The 15,864-nt window shown below is 35.4% G+C and overlaps 1 protein-coding gene across 1 annotated transcript in view; it reads left to right on the plus strand.

Annotated features, from left to right (window-relative positions):
• The window catches only part of LOC140157951 (uncharacterized), a 62,164-nt gene that overhangs the window by 22,663 nt on the left and 23,637 nt on the right, over positions 1–15,864 (plus strand). Inside the window, exons 14-23 of the mRNA XM_072181198.1 lie at positions 400–615; positions 5,594–5,783; positions 6,171–6,312; positions 6,837–6,951; positions 7,147–7,320; positions 7,797–7,862; positions 8,258–8,511; positions 9,381–9,616; positions 9,863–9,975; positions 10,306–10,364. Coding sequence (XP_072037299.1) covers positions 400–615; positions 5,594–5,783; positions 6,171–6,312; positions 6,837–6,951; positions 7,147–7,320; positions 7,797–7,862; positions 8,258–8,511; positions 9,381–9,616; positions 9,863–9,975; positions 10,306–10,364 — 1,565 coding nt within the window. The remainder of the gene's footprint in view (positions 1–399; positions 616–5,593; positions 5,784–6,170; positions 6,313–6,836; positions 6,952–7,146; positions 7,321–7,796; positions 7,863–8,257; positions 8,512–9,380; positions 9,617–9,862; positions 9,976–10,305; positions 10,365–15,864) is intronic.

Here is a 15,864-nt window from a genome sequence, read left to right on the forward strand (position 1 = left end):
AAAAAATTGCAGTTGCATCATACAATACATAGAGACTGTATGTCTTCGAGCTTCCCGAAAAGGGCCTTATTGGGATGATGTGCGCACGTAGCGGGAAAAAAATGGTATTTTACACTATTTTGGCCCTGAATTTTGCTGGAAAAGGGGCTCCTTGCCCTTTTTCTTTTTCTTTGCCCTCCTGATTTTCTCTTTCATTGTTTGTCAGAGGGGCACTTTTTCTTTCATTTTTTTGTCAGGGGGTTACATTTGGACCAAATTAATATTCGCTTGAAACATATATCGGGAATTTGGGATTAAAAGAAGGTGCCAATGTATTACAGAAATGTAAGCTTTTGATACAATAATCTTAATATCAATAATCTCCGTACATTTTTGTCATTTTCATCTGCTCTTATTCAGGAAATGCCTTCATCCACATCGTCGACTACTCCAACATATCCAATCCCATTCTCCTGTATGCCATTCCAAGTGATCCCATCAACGACGTGGAACTATGTGGAAATCGTGTGTATTTTTCCTTAACGGGATCACCTCGTGACCAACCTGGAGAAATACGTGTTTATAATCTGTATGATAGGTCAGCAGAAAGTTTGGTCTTGGATTTTACCATTACAGGTATTAAAGCAAATCATTCTATAATAAGTTTTATCAGCAGAGGCGTGGCCAGCTTTCTTATTAGGGGTGGGGGAGTAAACAAATTCGGGGAAAAGACGAAAAAAAATTCCTGGTTGCATCATTTAGATATACATATACCCTTTTTTAATTTTTAGAGAGAGAGACTACATGTTAAAAGGGCTTTTCGTGATCCACAACATCACCCCCCCCCCTTACTTTTCGCAAAAAAGTGAGATTTTTATATAACTGGAAACCTGTGGCTACTTATGTTTATGTACAAAAAATTTCTTGCAGATTATTTGGTTTAGCAAAGATATCGTGAAATTTGAATTTCGTTCTGGCACACCAGAACGAAATTACAACACATTGTCTATGGAGCAATGTAATACACATAATCATTCATAAACGCATAATCGGAATCAACTGAAGTTTTGGGAATAAGCTTTTTTCGTGGATATCTACTGAAAAATGTCATAAAAAGAGGATGCTAGGATCACGAAATACTCTTCGTGATCCTAGCAAAAAAGTCTTCAAGCTTCCAAAACAGAAATATTGCGAAAATTATTTTGCATCATTTTATTATAAATCTAATCCTACCTATTGTTTTGAAGTAATGCAGTCATGCAAATGCGCGTGGGCATTTTCTTTCGGGCATTAATTTGCTTAAGGGAGGTGTAATGAGCGTGAACCTGGTTTGGATGCAGAGGGAGTGTGCCTGTAACAGACACAGCCACCAGAAAAGGACCAGCTCAGATCGCGCGCCAAATAAGTTTGCAGTCCAGAAATTTCATTTTTTTCTCAGCCTTGCAAAAAAATAGGCAGAGGTGGGAATCGAACCCGGGACCTCGGTGTTGTAAAACCTACTGCGTTACCACTGAGCCAACTGACAATCAGCTATGAGAAGTTTGATAGTAATCCTTGATATTGCTGAATAGAATAAATCAATACTGATAGGTCTATTTATCTAATGTACGATGCTATTCAAATTGGCCTATAAACTAGGAATATAATGTGAAATGACTATCAATCGATCAATTAATCAAGTTGTCAAGTTATCAACAATCAATAATAAACCGACGTAGGTCTATCATGGAATATTACTAACTAGGCCTACTAACTAATATTCCAAATAAATAAAATAAATAAATAAGTCAGTAAATAAATAAATAGGCATATGCCTAAATAAATAAATGAATACATAATGCAGAATGCAGTTAGTATTTTAGTTGCAAAATTCCAAACATTCTATTCACACATTCTATTATAATTTTCTGCTATAGAGGCCTTGCATGTGACGTATCATCCCGTAAATATGGCGGACTACTCAAATGCATTCAACAAAAGCATGATTGCAATCTACCGTGACAGTTCGTCTCGCTCATATAACCCTGCACTACGATCGAATAGGTTGATGACAACATTTGATTGAATGGACTGCACTCCGCCATAACTACGGTGAAGGACACCGGTTCAAATCCTTTGTTTGGAGCCAATCGATAAAAGAATGCAAGGCCTCTATACACGCAAAGGACCTGTGCCTTTAATATGTCCGCGCCTAATCAATAATGAGTCTTTCACCATGCTCACACACCATGTTAAACCATGGAGGTATATAAATAAATGGAGAATGATCGCCAGAATTCTAATCTCCTAAGTGGAGATTATCCCGTTACCTCTATTCAATGAGTCACCAAACTTGAATTGACCAGCCACTTCAGCCAAGCTATTGATCTCCACGATGGTTATGAGCCTCTACCATGGTTCATTGATTGTCACTCCCAAAATGTCCTCATAGGAATTGACCCTACATTGACCCGTACCGGAAGCCTTGTAAAAGAGACTGTATAATGACGTCAGCTAGTCAATCAGCTAGTTCAAAGTCACCAGTTTTGATAGCTTATAGTTTCAATGTATGATCGTGCGAAAACCCGAAGAAATTCGGATGTTCTGTTCTCAAGTTATGAAACTGTTTTCTACACTAGTTGTGCCGTAACTTGACAAATATACTTAGTTTTCATGTTCATATATCAAGCTTTTAAGGGGTCTGAGGGAGTTCAAATATAGTGCAAATGAAAGCAAAACGTTTTTACCTTCCGATTGTGAAACAATTATGTTGGGCCAATTTGGGCCATTTGAGTTACGAGCGAGCAAAATTTACCGGAAGTACTTCGAATTCAAGCAAAAGTGATGATCAGACAATCTTTTCTAGAGAGAAATTGATTTACATAATGTATTATAGGCCCTATATACTTTGTTTAAACAGTTTCTCATAGTTTAGTGTATGATAATCGTGATTTTGGTTGAAGCTTCGGGTCAAATTGATTGAGTGCCATGACGGATATGTCATGTTATTTTTTTTAAACTTTTAATTCTGTAGGCCTATTGTATGTCATGTTATTTTTTTTAAACTTTTAATTCTGTAGGCCTATTGTCATGAAATCGTATAGGCCGCCTAAATCATCATCATTAAACTTCTCATTGTATAATAAATAATTATCAGTATTTAGGCCTAAATGATTATTAATATTATTAGGAGGCTATCATTTTCTTTGGAGGAGGGGTTCCAAATATACGGGGGTCATAACTTTTTGGAAAAAAAGTCATAATTCAATTTTTCATGACCAAAATGTAGGGAGTCACAAGATGACAACAGATAAGGTGTTTCTTTTTTTTTTTTTTTTTATTTCTTGATGCAATTTAAGCACTCAATTTTTGGCGAAAATGAGATTTTGATATCAAAATTTTATGAAACATGAGCACTTAATTTCCAATAAGTATAAACTTCATTTTACCCCATTGAAATCAATGGCCAGTGAAACAGACTTCACAATGTAATCAGCTTAGCATAATCAATATAAACCTGAAATTGCCTATTCAACAATAAATCAATAATTGGTCATAACCAACGTAGTACAAAAGAGGCTTGGCTGGATCATTCTCCATTTATTTATATACCTCCATGGTTAAACTATTGTATCCCTGCAAGTATTATACTGACCAAGTCCTAACACCTCAATGAAATGGATGCTATAACGTACCCAATCAAGCGAACATATCAAGGTCATATCAGGGCGTTATACAAAGAATGGTCGAAGGTCAACGTTTCCAAATAAGTATAATAATAGATGTAGACACAGGCTTTCGTGCGGGAAACATAAACACATAGTCGTCAGTCGTGTGGTTTTTATGAGATTTGATACGGCGCTGAAGTCTATTGGCTGTCCCAAAATCAGTACCAGACCCGGTTTCCAGACGGCAATGTGTGTGTTGTTACATGGAATGCAAACTCATTTTATCAATGAGTGAACCACATAGAGGAATACGACATCTATCGTGAGCCAATCTGCATTCTGTTGCCTGCAAAAGCCGACGATCAGGTAAAAATTCTAAAAGCAGCGTGACTAGATATTTGCGTTAATTTCATGATACGTGTAAAACGCATTGAAAACGCCAAATTGCAGTCATAAAATATATAATATTAGTAAATCACGAAATCGAATGTTAACGTAGGTATGTGGAAAAGAACTGCAATAACAATAACAAACTATGTGCCCAAAGAGTTGTCTTTGGCATGTCGCTTTTTTGAAATATGACCAAAAATATCAAATTTTGGAAAAACGCCCCAAAATTTAAAACAAACATGAACCTTCCAAAATAAATATATATTAGCACTCGGCGGCCCAGTCACTACCTGCCGCTGTGATTTGGGGTAACTCATTGCTTCCCCTCTCCAGATACCGGAACTTCAAGGTCGCTCATACCCCAGCCCTTAATTGATACATATTCAATTAATAAAATATGTAAAAACCTCAATTAATCAAAGTGTACTGATTGACCTACTTTCCCAATTTGGCTGACTGTCTTATTTTCTGTTTTATGCTTAACTAATAAAGTTGATTGCTAGGTCGTGCATTTATGTACTTTTATAGTGAATTAATTCTGTAAACATCACGTAAGCCCACTTGTTTCGGAATGAGCATTGTGTGGCGAGTTTCAAATGCAATATTGTAATATTTTCACGATTTTATTTCTTTTGACATGTTAGTTGTCATACACAAACTGTAACCGGGAACTGTAAGTCACGGTCGCATGAGTCAATGCTGGTACGGTATAGGAGATGATTCATCATCGTATATTCGCAATCTTAAAATAAAAAAAAGTTTGAACTTAATTAAAGCCGTTATGTACGATTTCTGTCAAATTTTAATTTTATTATTCTGCATATTCTGAAGAGTTTCTGCATGTAGTTTATAATTATGAAATTATCCGTTTTGTAGTGAGTTGTGTAGTTTTTATCAAGATTTTAACGTAAAATTACAACATAGTCATGTTTGATAGTAATACCGTGAGTACAATCAATTAAGACATGTTTGGAATAACTCATATGCAACCATGACAACTCTCGTTTTGTTTGTTTGTCACATGGCATGTTTAAAGGAAAGAAATTAAAACACATTACAAAAGAATTATCATTATTGACTGACTGATTGAATGAATGAACATGATGAATGAACGAATGGATAAGTGAACGAATAATGAATAAACATGCTGAATGAATAAATGAATTCAGCCTCTATCCGTTTTATGTTCTCCAACTTATTGCCTTCAACTCGTTATGGATGAAATAAAAACTCGACCGCCGGTTGACCGGTGGTTACCGGCGGTTGAACCGCATTTCATTGTTTAGAACAATAGAAACCGGCTCCAACCGGACGGAACCGCTCGGAACCGACGGTTGACCGCCTGTCGAATTTTGATTTCATTTCTTAGATCATTAAATGCCGTTTAAGATTATGTAAACAAAACATTAGGTCAAGTAACATGACCGATGAAAAAATCAAAGGGTTCTGCTATATCGGGCCTACAAAGCTATACAAAGTACTATTAATATAGAGATATGGTATTTTTTACTGGATCATTTTCTTTTTTAAACATCACATGTATTTTAATTTCTAGCTTATTTCTTTATTTTTGACAGTTGGATTTGAACCCGACATGCTACATCTCACCAAAGACTGCAACACTATCGTTGTAGCCAATGAAGCGTCTCCATTTGCTACCGCATCCGATATCGTAGATCCAGAAGGCTCTGTATCCATTATCAGATTTCAACAGTCTTCTGAGCTGCCAGTCATCACCACTCTTAACTTTACCGCCTTTAATGATAGGTAATATGTTTTTGCAAAATGTTTATTTTGACTATTATAACAAATTGTAGACCCTCCAAACGACGATGACGACGACGACAATACGACGATGACGGTGATAATAATTAGCGCTAAATTACAGTCCGAATAATGAATTGAGGTACAAGAAATTATTATTTCTTGTACGTGGTCGTCATGATGATGGTTGTTTTGGTGGTGCCATATTGGTACTGATGTTGTTGTTGGTGAAGGTCCGTGGTAGTGATGATGGTGGTAGCATGGTTGTGGCGTTCGACCCGTTGGCCCTATTGGGGGTGTGGTACTGGTGGTAGTGGTGGTGATGCGTCGGCGTGGGGTGTTACGACTAAAAAATTAACGTTTATTTTGTTTCCCTAAATAAATGTCCAGAGCTGATGAATACGAAGACAAAGGTATCCGCAGAGGTTATAAAGGAGAAATCAGTTCGATGCCAAGTACCTTTTCTCAAAGTTTAGAACCAGAATACGTCACATTTAATGAAGATGAATCCAAAGCATATATTGCACTACAGGTAGGAAATAATGTTTAAAATAATGCAATCATTTAAACGCATAAATTCGAATGTATCAAATTGGCAGTAACATCATTAACATGTTTATGATCAAATACCAACCGTTTTTCTCTCAGCGATAGAGTAATAACTTTACCTTTTTGTGTAGAGAGGACCATAAGTATATAGCTTATTGTCATGATTAGACTGAGCAAATATTGGATACATATCCGATTGTGTTTATATTGAATGTAGACAATTATAAATTATATGGAACAAACTGAAATGAAAACCGAAACTGCTTGCTACAAATTTTAACTTCTAACAAAGACTACAAACAAAGATATCGATGATGACGTCAGTCAAGAGCTTAGACAGGATAATAGGAAACCACGTGACCAAAACCAAAACCAATACTGAAACTCAATACTTGAACCGACTAATTGTCAAACGGTATACATGTGGTATGTTAATTTCACATAATGTACGACACCAGTAAGCAAATACCCTGTTCACTTGAATGTGTTTGATTGAATTAATTTCAGGAAAACAATGCAATAGCTGAAGTGAATGTACTTACTGATACCATCGATGAACTGTATCCTTTAGGAGTAAAATCTTGGCGGGATTTAGTTCTTGATCCCAGTGACAGAGATTCAGGTAAGTGTCATACGGTATTTATCTTGTCTTATCATGGGTCCTCGAGGGAAAATGGGTGTTTGTGATCTATATTTTGCAAAATTGTCTGACTCCGAGGGGTTTCAATTTTCAGCCCCTTCACATGTTTAAAATCTTCCTAAGACAACAATTCTTATAGTATGCCCTTGACAATAAACTGTCTATTTTACTGTTTAGGAATAAATTTACAAAGTTATGACATCGTCAGCCTCTACCAACCTGACAGTGTCAAATTCTTCGAGTTCAATGGTCGTGGGTACGTCGCTACTGCTAATGAAGGTGAAACTGTTGAATTAAAAGTCGGATCACAAAGTTGGACAGATGCGAAGAGAGGCAAAAAACTTGTGAAAGGTTTGTATTGAACAAAGATGCATTTGTAAAAAGTAGAGTTAACTATTTAGTTAAATACTTTATTATCGCGCGTTTAGAGTTATTGTCAAACTAAACTAAACATACGTGACAAATTCATAAACATTACATAGGCCCAATAATTATTGGTTAAGCCCCGCTAAAGCAGTTCTTCTGGGGTGAACCAAACCTGCCTGTTTATCAAATTAATAAGCGACAAGGTTATCTCTAAATTTACAGGTGCTAATTGATTGCATCAAGCACCTGTCAAAGTCAGATAGAATCATGTCATTGATTAATTTGTTAACCAGGCAGGTTTGGTTTACCCCAGACGCTCTGAAGTTCATTCCAAACTATTTTCCCGTGTAGTTTTGTACATGGTCGTTACAAAATGTTGATGTTTCACACCTAAAGCACATAGACGTATTCCATATCAACCTCTCCGCTCTTGTTTCTCATTTTCTTGTTTATACCTTAAGACGGACAGATATCACCGAACATCAATTCCGATCTTCAAGATGCTCTTTCTAATAACTCTCGTTTGGGTAAGGTAACACTTTTCCTCCAGTACCATTCATATCCGATCATCATATCGAGGAACTTTTGAATTGCATATAATACACATTAACCAATTTCTGGTGATATCAAAGTAATGTTAGTATAATTTCACCATAATTTCAGCAATTTCGTTTAATTAAATATGATTTTGGACTATCTTTTATTCTTTTTTCTATGTATGTTAGAACATGTAGAATATACGGTAAAAGGGCTAATGCATTTGGGTTTGGTGCAAAGATTGGGTCTCCATGTTGCATTACCAGAAGAATTGATAGAATCAGTTTTTGTTGTTCATATAATCCGGAATTATGGTTAAGATTATTTGACTTGGGTCGGCGCGGCGTCTTTTAAAATTTAAAGTATCTCTTTTTTTTTCAAACAGGTCGGCTAGAATTCAGTGTTATCGATGGTTTGAGTTCGTTAGATCCTACCAAAATAGATCGGCTCCACACATTTGGTGGTCGTGGTATGTCCATATTTCGTGCTGATGATATGTCCTTGATGTGGGACAGTAAAGACATGTTGGAGAAATTGCTTTCTCAATTGTATCCAAGTACATTCAATGCGAATACCAAGCCAGATGATCCGAACACAGAAACACCTGATGACTTAGTCGATAAAAGATCCGACAATAACGTAAGTGACATTTTTTCAAAAATGGTTCAATGTAGGGAACAGCTTTTGTTTCAAGCATCCTATAAACCCTAGCTATTATATTCACATGTTGCGTCAAGTTAGAGTAAATCATCTTAACTCCAGGTCAATATAAGTTGCCATGAATCTTGATCTGCTCCTTCCGAGGGACAAAAGTCAAAAAGTTAAAAGTCGCGTCAGAAGAAAATACGTAGAAATAGTAACTATTTCTACGTACAACTGTTGTCCTCCCAATATTCTCTCTCTCTCTGTCTTAAATTTCCCGATTGAATATTGAATTTTTAATCTCGCCGTCCCGAATCGGGGACAAATCGTTTTCGACTCTATATTCAGTCGGGTGATTTGAATTTTTCAAACTTTTTTTTTCAATCAAAAGGAGCGATTCTCAATCTTTTATAATTATTTAGCGATCAAAGTTAGGGGCAAATCTATTTCGATTGAATTTTCAGGAAAGGATTGATTTTCATTGTTTTTCAATCTTTTGCCGTCCCAAATTAGGGACAAGTCCTTTCCAGTTGAAAAAAGATTGAAAATGATCACTCCAAAACAGTTTGAAATCTCATTCCAAACATATGCAACACATGTCATTTGGCAGTTCATTAGGATTCACACTTGATTAGATTGTGAAAACAGTCTACAAAAAGAGAGTGAAAAAAAAACCCAAAATTTTTAATCTATTTCTATGATTCCTATCATCAATCGTTAAAAGATTGACATATTTCAATCGGCCAGTTTATATTAAGTGAGTAACCCTAAACATAGTTAAACCCATAGTAATTCTGGACGCTGAGCCGTTTTCTGATATGAAACGTTTGAACTTTTAGATCTCTTTTGTCTTCCTTCTCATACAGGGCCCTGAATGTCAGGCCATCACGATGGGCGAATTAGAAGATAACACTCGTCTACTTTTCCTTGGAATAGGGCGATCATCTGCTATTGCAGTATTCAGAATAGAAGCAACATTCGAAAGTGGTCATGAACCTGTTCTCGAGTTTGAATCAATGCATCGAGCTGGTGGAACCGACCTACCTTTCAGTGTTCTATTAGAGAATAAAATCATCGGCAATTTGGATCCGGAAGATTTAAGGTATCTTCTTGCATGTTCATCTCATATACTTTTTGCTAATCGTAAAAGTTCAACATGTTCAATGGAGGATACAACCTTTCCAATTTTTTCAATCGGGGCTCGAAACACCAACAGACCGGGCTCTAACGCCTTACCAATTGGACTGCCCACAAAGATTTACTTGAATGCAAACCTTGAATAAACCCACGCAAGCCGCATTTGATACATTACAAATAATGAAAATTCTTTTTCTTTCTTAACTTTTAGATTTATACCAGCCGCCCAAAGTCCCACCAGTAACCCGCTACTGCTAGTTACTGGAACAACGAGTGGAAACTTAGTTATGTATGAAGTTATTGATACAGACCTGTCACCCCCAGGTAAAGTATGGTCAATGAGATATAATTATATAGAAACTAATAGTGGAATAGATTAAACAAAATGAAGCTATTGTAGCACGTAATTCGGAAATTTCACCCTCACTATGATCATCATGATAATAAATAATTACGCTAAGAAAACTATGTCGGGACCATCTCAAACAATCAAATTATAAGTTGACTCCCGGTTGTATGGGCAAAGAGAGACAAAGTTCGTTTCCAATATTCAAAACCTACAAAAGACATGAAAAATCAAGGGTATTATGAAATATTATAGCCACAATAATAAGGGTATATATACAGTAATCTATCTATATGTTTTCTCTACAGGGGAGGCGGGTGATTGTTCCCGAATCAGTTCCTCAATCCTTTTGACACTCTTCTTCCTTGTCGGTCAGATGATACTCTCTCGATAGTGACATGGAACATTCGACATCTACATTGTATGCTGACAGCACATAAGTCATTAATTGTAGTAAACGTGAAGCAATTTCCATCTCAATTCTTTTGTTGCTAATTTCATGAATGATCAAACCCCGGCACCAATCCAATCCAGTCAATCCAATGAATTTAAACTTACTTGCACGTTTTGATGACGGTCTTTACGATGCTATTGTTTTTGATGCAATACTATAGCATCAACAAAGATAAATGGAATAGATGTTGAAACATTTGCAACTAAGTATATGTAGAAATTAAATTGTGACTAAGAATATCATGAATTAACACTGCTGACCTGATCTAATTATAAATCATACAAGGCTTTAATATATTTGATCTGCTACCACGAAATGAGCAAAAAGTCGCGAGTTGGTAGTTTCGAGACGCCCGGGCGTCTCGAAACTACCAACTCGAAACTACCAACTACCAACTCGAAACTACCAACTTGGTGTTCTTTGTTTCACACGCACCTGTTCGAGCCAGTAGTGTGTCTGTATGCCCTTTGTGAATGGGGGCACAATGGTCCATTCTTGAAGGACACATGTGCTTGAAGGACATACTACTGGCTTGTACAGGTGCGCGGTAAACAAAGAACATCAACTCAATCAGCTAGGATGTCTCGAAACTACCCACTTGCGACTTTACGCTCATTTCGTGGTAGCAGTATCACTGGTATCGTGGTATCATTTAACATAAGATCATCGCGCTTTACAATAATAAAAATACATTAACTGGCAAACTTTAATTCAATAACATGGTATTAAAAATACCTGGTAAAATTGATAAATTGATAAAATTGATGAAACTGATAAAAAAAATTGCCAAAGACATATACAAAAGTAGAATAAGGTGTACTTCACGAAGTAGAAGAGAAATAGATAAATATTTTCCAGGATTTCCATTTCTCGTGACTTTTGAAGGAATCTGTATCAAATGCACAAAGAATTGAAATCAAACAATTACGTCGTCATCAGGTTAAAGCTATGTTATATACTTCAGGATAAAACATAAATTATCAAAAGTACAAAAAAATATCTCATTGATCGTTTGCAGTACTTCTAACACGCTTTTATTTGATTACTGGTCCACATATATATGTGTGCATGGGCAAACAAATTTGAATTCGGTACACATAATATATTTTTATACAACTATTTAATTATGTATAGACTATAGATAAATTTGACTTTTTTGGAAGGTGTTTAATGATGAGAAATTTGAATGATGCCCATTTTAAAATATGTAAAATTTGTCTTATAAATTAACTACCAATCATCGTGGGAATTTGGTAGAAGTTGTATTTTACATATTTGAGTTTTAATAAATCTATTATTAATTTTATTACCGATATATCAACGCGTGAAGTGATTTAATACATGCTGAAATGGTGTCAAACGTGTGAAGTCCTCAAAGAGGCACTTCGCTGAGAGGCTGAGATTGTTGTTGGTTGTGTGGATAAGCTTTCTTGTAGATTTGGTCGTTTGACAAAATGTTTGACAAAGATATCGTCCAATTTTTTTTTCGGGCTTTCGACAGCCCGAAAGTACAACCTATGGGTTAGTATGCACAAACGAGTTATCTATAGTGGAATTTAGTCCCAGGAGAAAGGACTGTTTCCTTTACATTTGCTTGAGTTATTTTGTATGTTTGAACTTTGCATTTAAATCTTTAGAATTTGCTAGCTACTCCTAATGCTACTTCCTGATGGAACTAAATTCCACTTAGACCAGGTCTAACTTTAGACCCGGTCTAATTCTTTTGTGCATAGGGGCACTGTAATTACATGCGTTAACTCGAAAATTCAATGTTCGAATCAACTATCATTTTTTAGCATAAGGCCATCTGTTTTGAGTTGGTAGATTTTTCGGTACCCAAAATTTCTAATTTTTTTCCTCTTTGAAAATGCACTTTTTGATACAAATGTAATTGTTTGTTAACTAAACCCATAAGTACAAGAAAAGTATACATTTCCTGACAGGAAATTAAACAGGGAATTCAAAAATGATTAGTTTTCCAGTAGGAAGATTGGTTAGGGAGGTAGTGGACTTTGAATAGCAACATTTTTCATAAAAAATGTTCGATCTTCAGTGAGATATAATTTTTACATATTATACCCTATGCAGAAAAGAACATCATATTTGAGTTCCTTGGCTCAAGAGCTTTAAAAAAATGTATACTTTTATTGTGATACCTGCTACAGGTTTCGCTGTGTGCGAACATATTTGAAACACACATTTGAGGCATTCCGAATAGGGATTTACACACAAACAGTTCAATTTAAGGCATTTTCTGTAATCAAGTGATTTGCACTAGAAATTCACTAAATTTAAAGACAGAGTTACCTTTTTTAGTTTCTAAATGATTGTTCTTAAGTCTTTACAACATAAAACCAATTAAAAGAAGCAAATATATCAATTTACCCCCATTTTTTTGAAATTTTTAATTTTTCAATCCCCAATATCAATCCTTGGCTCCACCCTGTCAATTTTTAACTAAAATCAAAATAACTTGAGAATGGTAAATGCTACATAATTTGTTATGGTATCAAGACAAAGATCTCATCAAAGGCTTTAAATTGATAGGTAATTTGTCTAGGTAGGTGACACCCTAGACCTAAAAATACTAAGAATTAGTACAAAGAATCTCGCACAAAAGTACTGCTCCACCCTATTGATGTACCCAGTTCAAAACGCATGGCCATAAGGGTCACTCCATATCAAATCAAGGAGGCGCCCCACCTGACACCCTCAGATTTGCTTTATATTTTAGTCATATGTTGTACCTGTAAAAATATTAAAAACCTGCAAATTTGAGGTCTGTAGCTCTTACGGATTTTCTGTGGCAGCCATTTAAAGTTGGAGTAGGGGGTCTAAATTTGGACCCAAAAGTTGCCCTTTAAATAAATTTCATCTTTGGGCGTTTGTGCCTTCTTTATAAAAAGAAACAGAGGTCTGAAACTTTGCATACACACTAACTGCATGCCCAATTTGTCAAAAAATAAAAAATACAAAAATTCTATAATTGCGCGTTGTGTCACGGGCTCATTAAATATGCAAGAAAAAATGTTAATGTTTTGTAAACTGGCAAGTTTAGCCCCCCTAAATTCACATTTTTTGTCAGATTAATTATTTTTTTTTTTCACCGATGCTATATATAGGATAAATACAATGCATACCCAAAAAATTGGGGTCACAACTCATTTACATTTCGAACAGCGCCCTCACGAAGATGGAATTTATTGCACATTCAACATTTTCAGGGGGCCCAAAGTCGATGTGGTCCACCTTCAAAGTTTCTAAAACATCACTTTTATATAACTACAAGTCTTAAATTACAACTTTGCCAAGTCCCAGTAATTGTATAGGTTGACTTCATATAAAATGACAAGCCCAAAGTTAACCATTTTCTTATGATTGCATGTAGTGCAAAAAGGGTGCAAATGTGCCGAATTCGGAAGGTTGAAAGTCAAATTGACCCCAATATTGAAAATAAAATGGAAATAAAAGTAAATAGGGCCAATAACTATGCATCTAGTCATTTATTTTCAATATTGTGGCCATTTTGACTTTTAAACCTTCCGAATTCGGCACATTTGCAGTACATGCAATCATAAGAAAACGGTCAACTTTAGGCTTGTCGTTTTATATGAAGTCAATCTATAAAATTAATGGGATTGAGCAAAGTTGCAATTTAAGACTAGTAGTCATATAAAAGTGATGTTTTATAAATTTTGAAAGTTGACCACATCGACTTTGGGCCCCATGAAAATGTTGAATTTGCAATAAATTTCATCTTCGTGAGGGCGCTGTTCGAAATGTAAATGAGTTGTGACCCCAATATTTTGGGTATGCATTGTATTTATCCTATATATAGCATCGGTGACAACAAAAAAATAATTAATCTGACAAAAATGTGAATTTAGGGGGCTAAACTTGCCAGTTTACAAAACATCTTCGTGAGGGCGCTGCACTCCAACTTTAAATGGCTACCATAGAAAATCTGTATATATTGAAAACGAAATGGAAATACAAGTAAATAGGGCCAATAACTACTCATCTAATCATTTATTTTTAATATTGTGGCCAATTTGACTTTCAAGCCTTCCGAATTCGGCACATTTGCACTACATGCAATCATAAGAAAATGGTCAACTTTGGGCTTGTCATTTTATATGAAGTCAACCTATACAATTACTGGGACTTAGCAAAGTTGTAATTTAAGACTAGTAGTTATATAAAAGTGATGTTTTATAAATTTTGAAGGTGGACCACATCGACTTTGGGCCCCCCGAAAATGTTGAATTTGCAATAAATTTCATCTTCGTGAGGGCGCTGTTCGAAATGTAAATGAGTTGTGACCCCAATTTTTTGGGTATGCATTGTATTTATCCTATATATAGCATCGGTGAAAACAAAAATAATTAATCTGACAAAAATGTGAATTTAGGGGGCTAAACTTGCCAGTTTACAAAACATTACATTTTTTCTTGCATATTTAATGACCCCGTGACACAACGCGCAATTACAGAATTTTTTATTTTTTATTTTTGACAATTTGGGCATGCAGTTAGTGTGTATGCAAAGTTTCAGACCTCTCTTTCTTTTTTATAAAGAAGGCACAGACTCCCAAAGATGAAATTTATTTAAGGGGTAACTTTTGGGTCCAAATTTAGACCTCCCTACTCCAACTTTAAATGCCTGCCACAGAAAATCCGTAAGAGCTACAGACCTCAAATTTGCAGGTTTTAATATTTTTACAGGTACAACATATGATGACTAAATATAAAGCAAATCTGAGGGGGTCACTGTGGGGCGCCTCCTTGATTTGATATGGAGTGACCCATAAGCGTTTTCTATTGAGCCAAGATCTATTGACCCATGCCCTAAAAAGAGGATACTAATATCACAAAATATTGCATTATTCACGATGAGCTAGAGACAATATTTTTATCTAGAGATTTGTACGAGGGTCATTCAAAAAGTTCTACCTCCATCATCGTATCTTTGTTATCTTCAGCCAGAATATTGAAATTACCCGTGGTTATACTCTTAAATCTTGGCTAAAAAAATAAAAGTTATTTGATTGAAGTGTGATTTTCGGTTAAAGTGGATACAAATTTGGTATGTCGGAAACGGTCTGAAAGGAAAACGGTTGATTAAAACGGTTGCCAACATCTATGTGGAAATCATTACAGATTTATTTCTGATAAATTGATTGAATTGTTTTAATTTTTAACTATTTACCTCTATGGCTTAATTAGGTTTCAGTGAAATATTAAATGTCGCTAATTAAAAATGCAAAATATAGCTCAACTTTGAAAATAGTAGCATTTTAACCAATTCCTTTTGTTGTTGATGCAGAGCACTGAAAATCGTCAAGTTCATCAAGTCATAAAAGAAATCAGGAACCACTTATTTCATTATCAACATTATTTCTCTATGTGTTAGA

This window comes from Amphiura filiformis, chromosome 7, assembly GCF_039555335.1.
Source record: "Amphiura filiformis chromosome 7, Afil_fr2py, whole genome shotgun sequence".
NCBI classification, from domain to species: Eukaryota; Metazoa; Echinodermata; class Ophiuroidea; order Amphilepidida; family Amphiuridae; genus Amphiura; species Amphiura filiformis.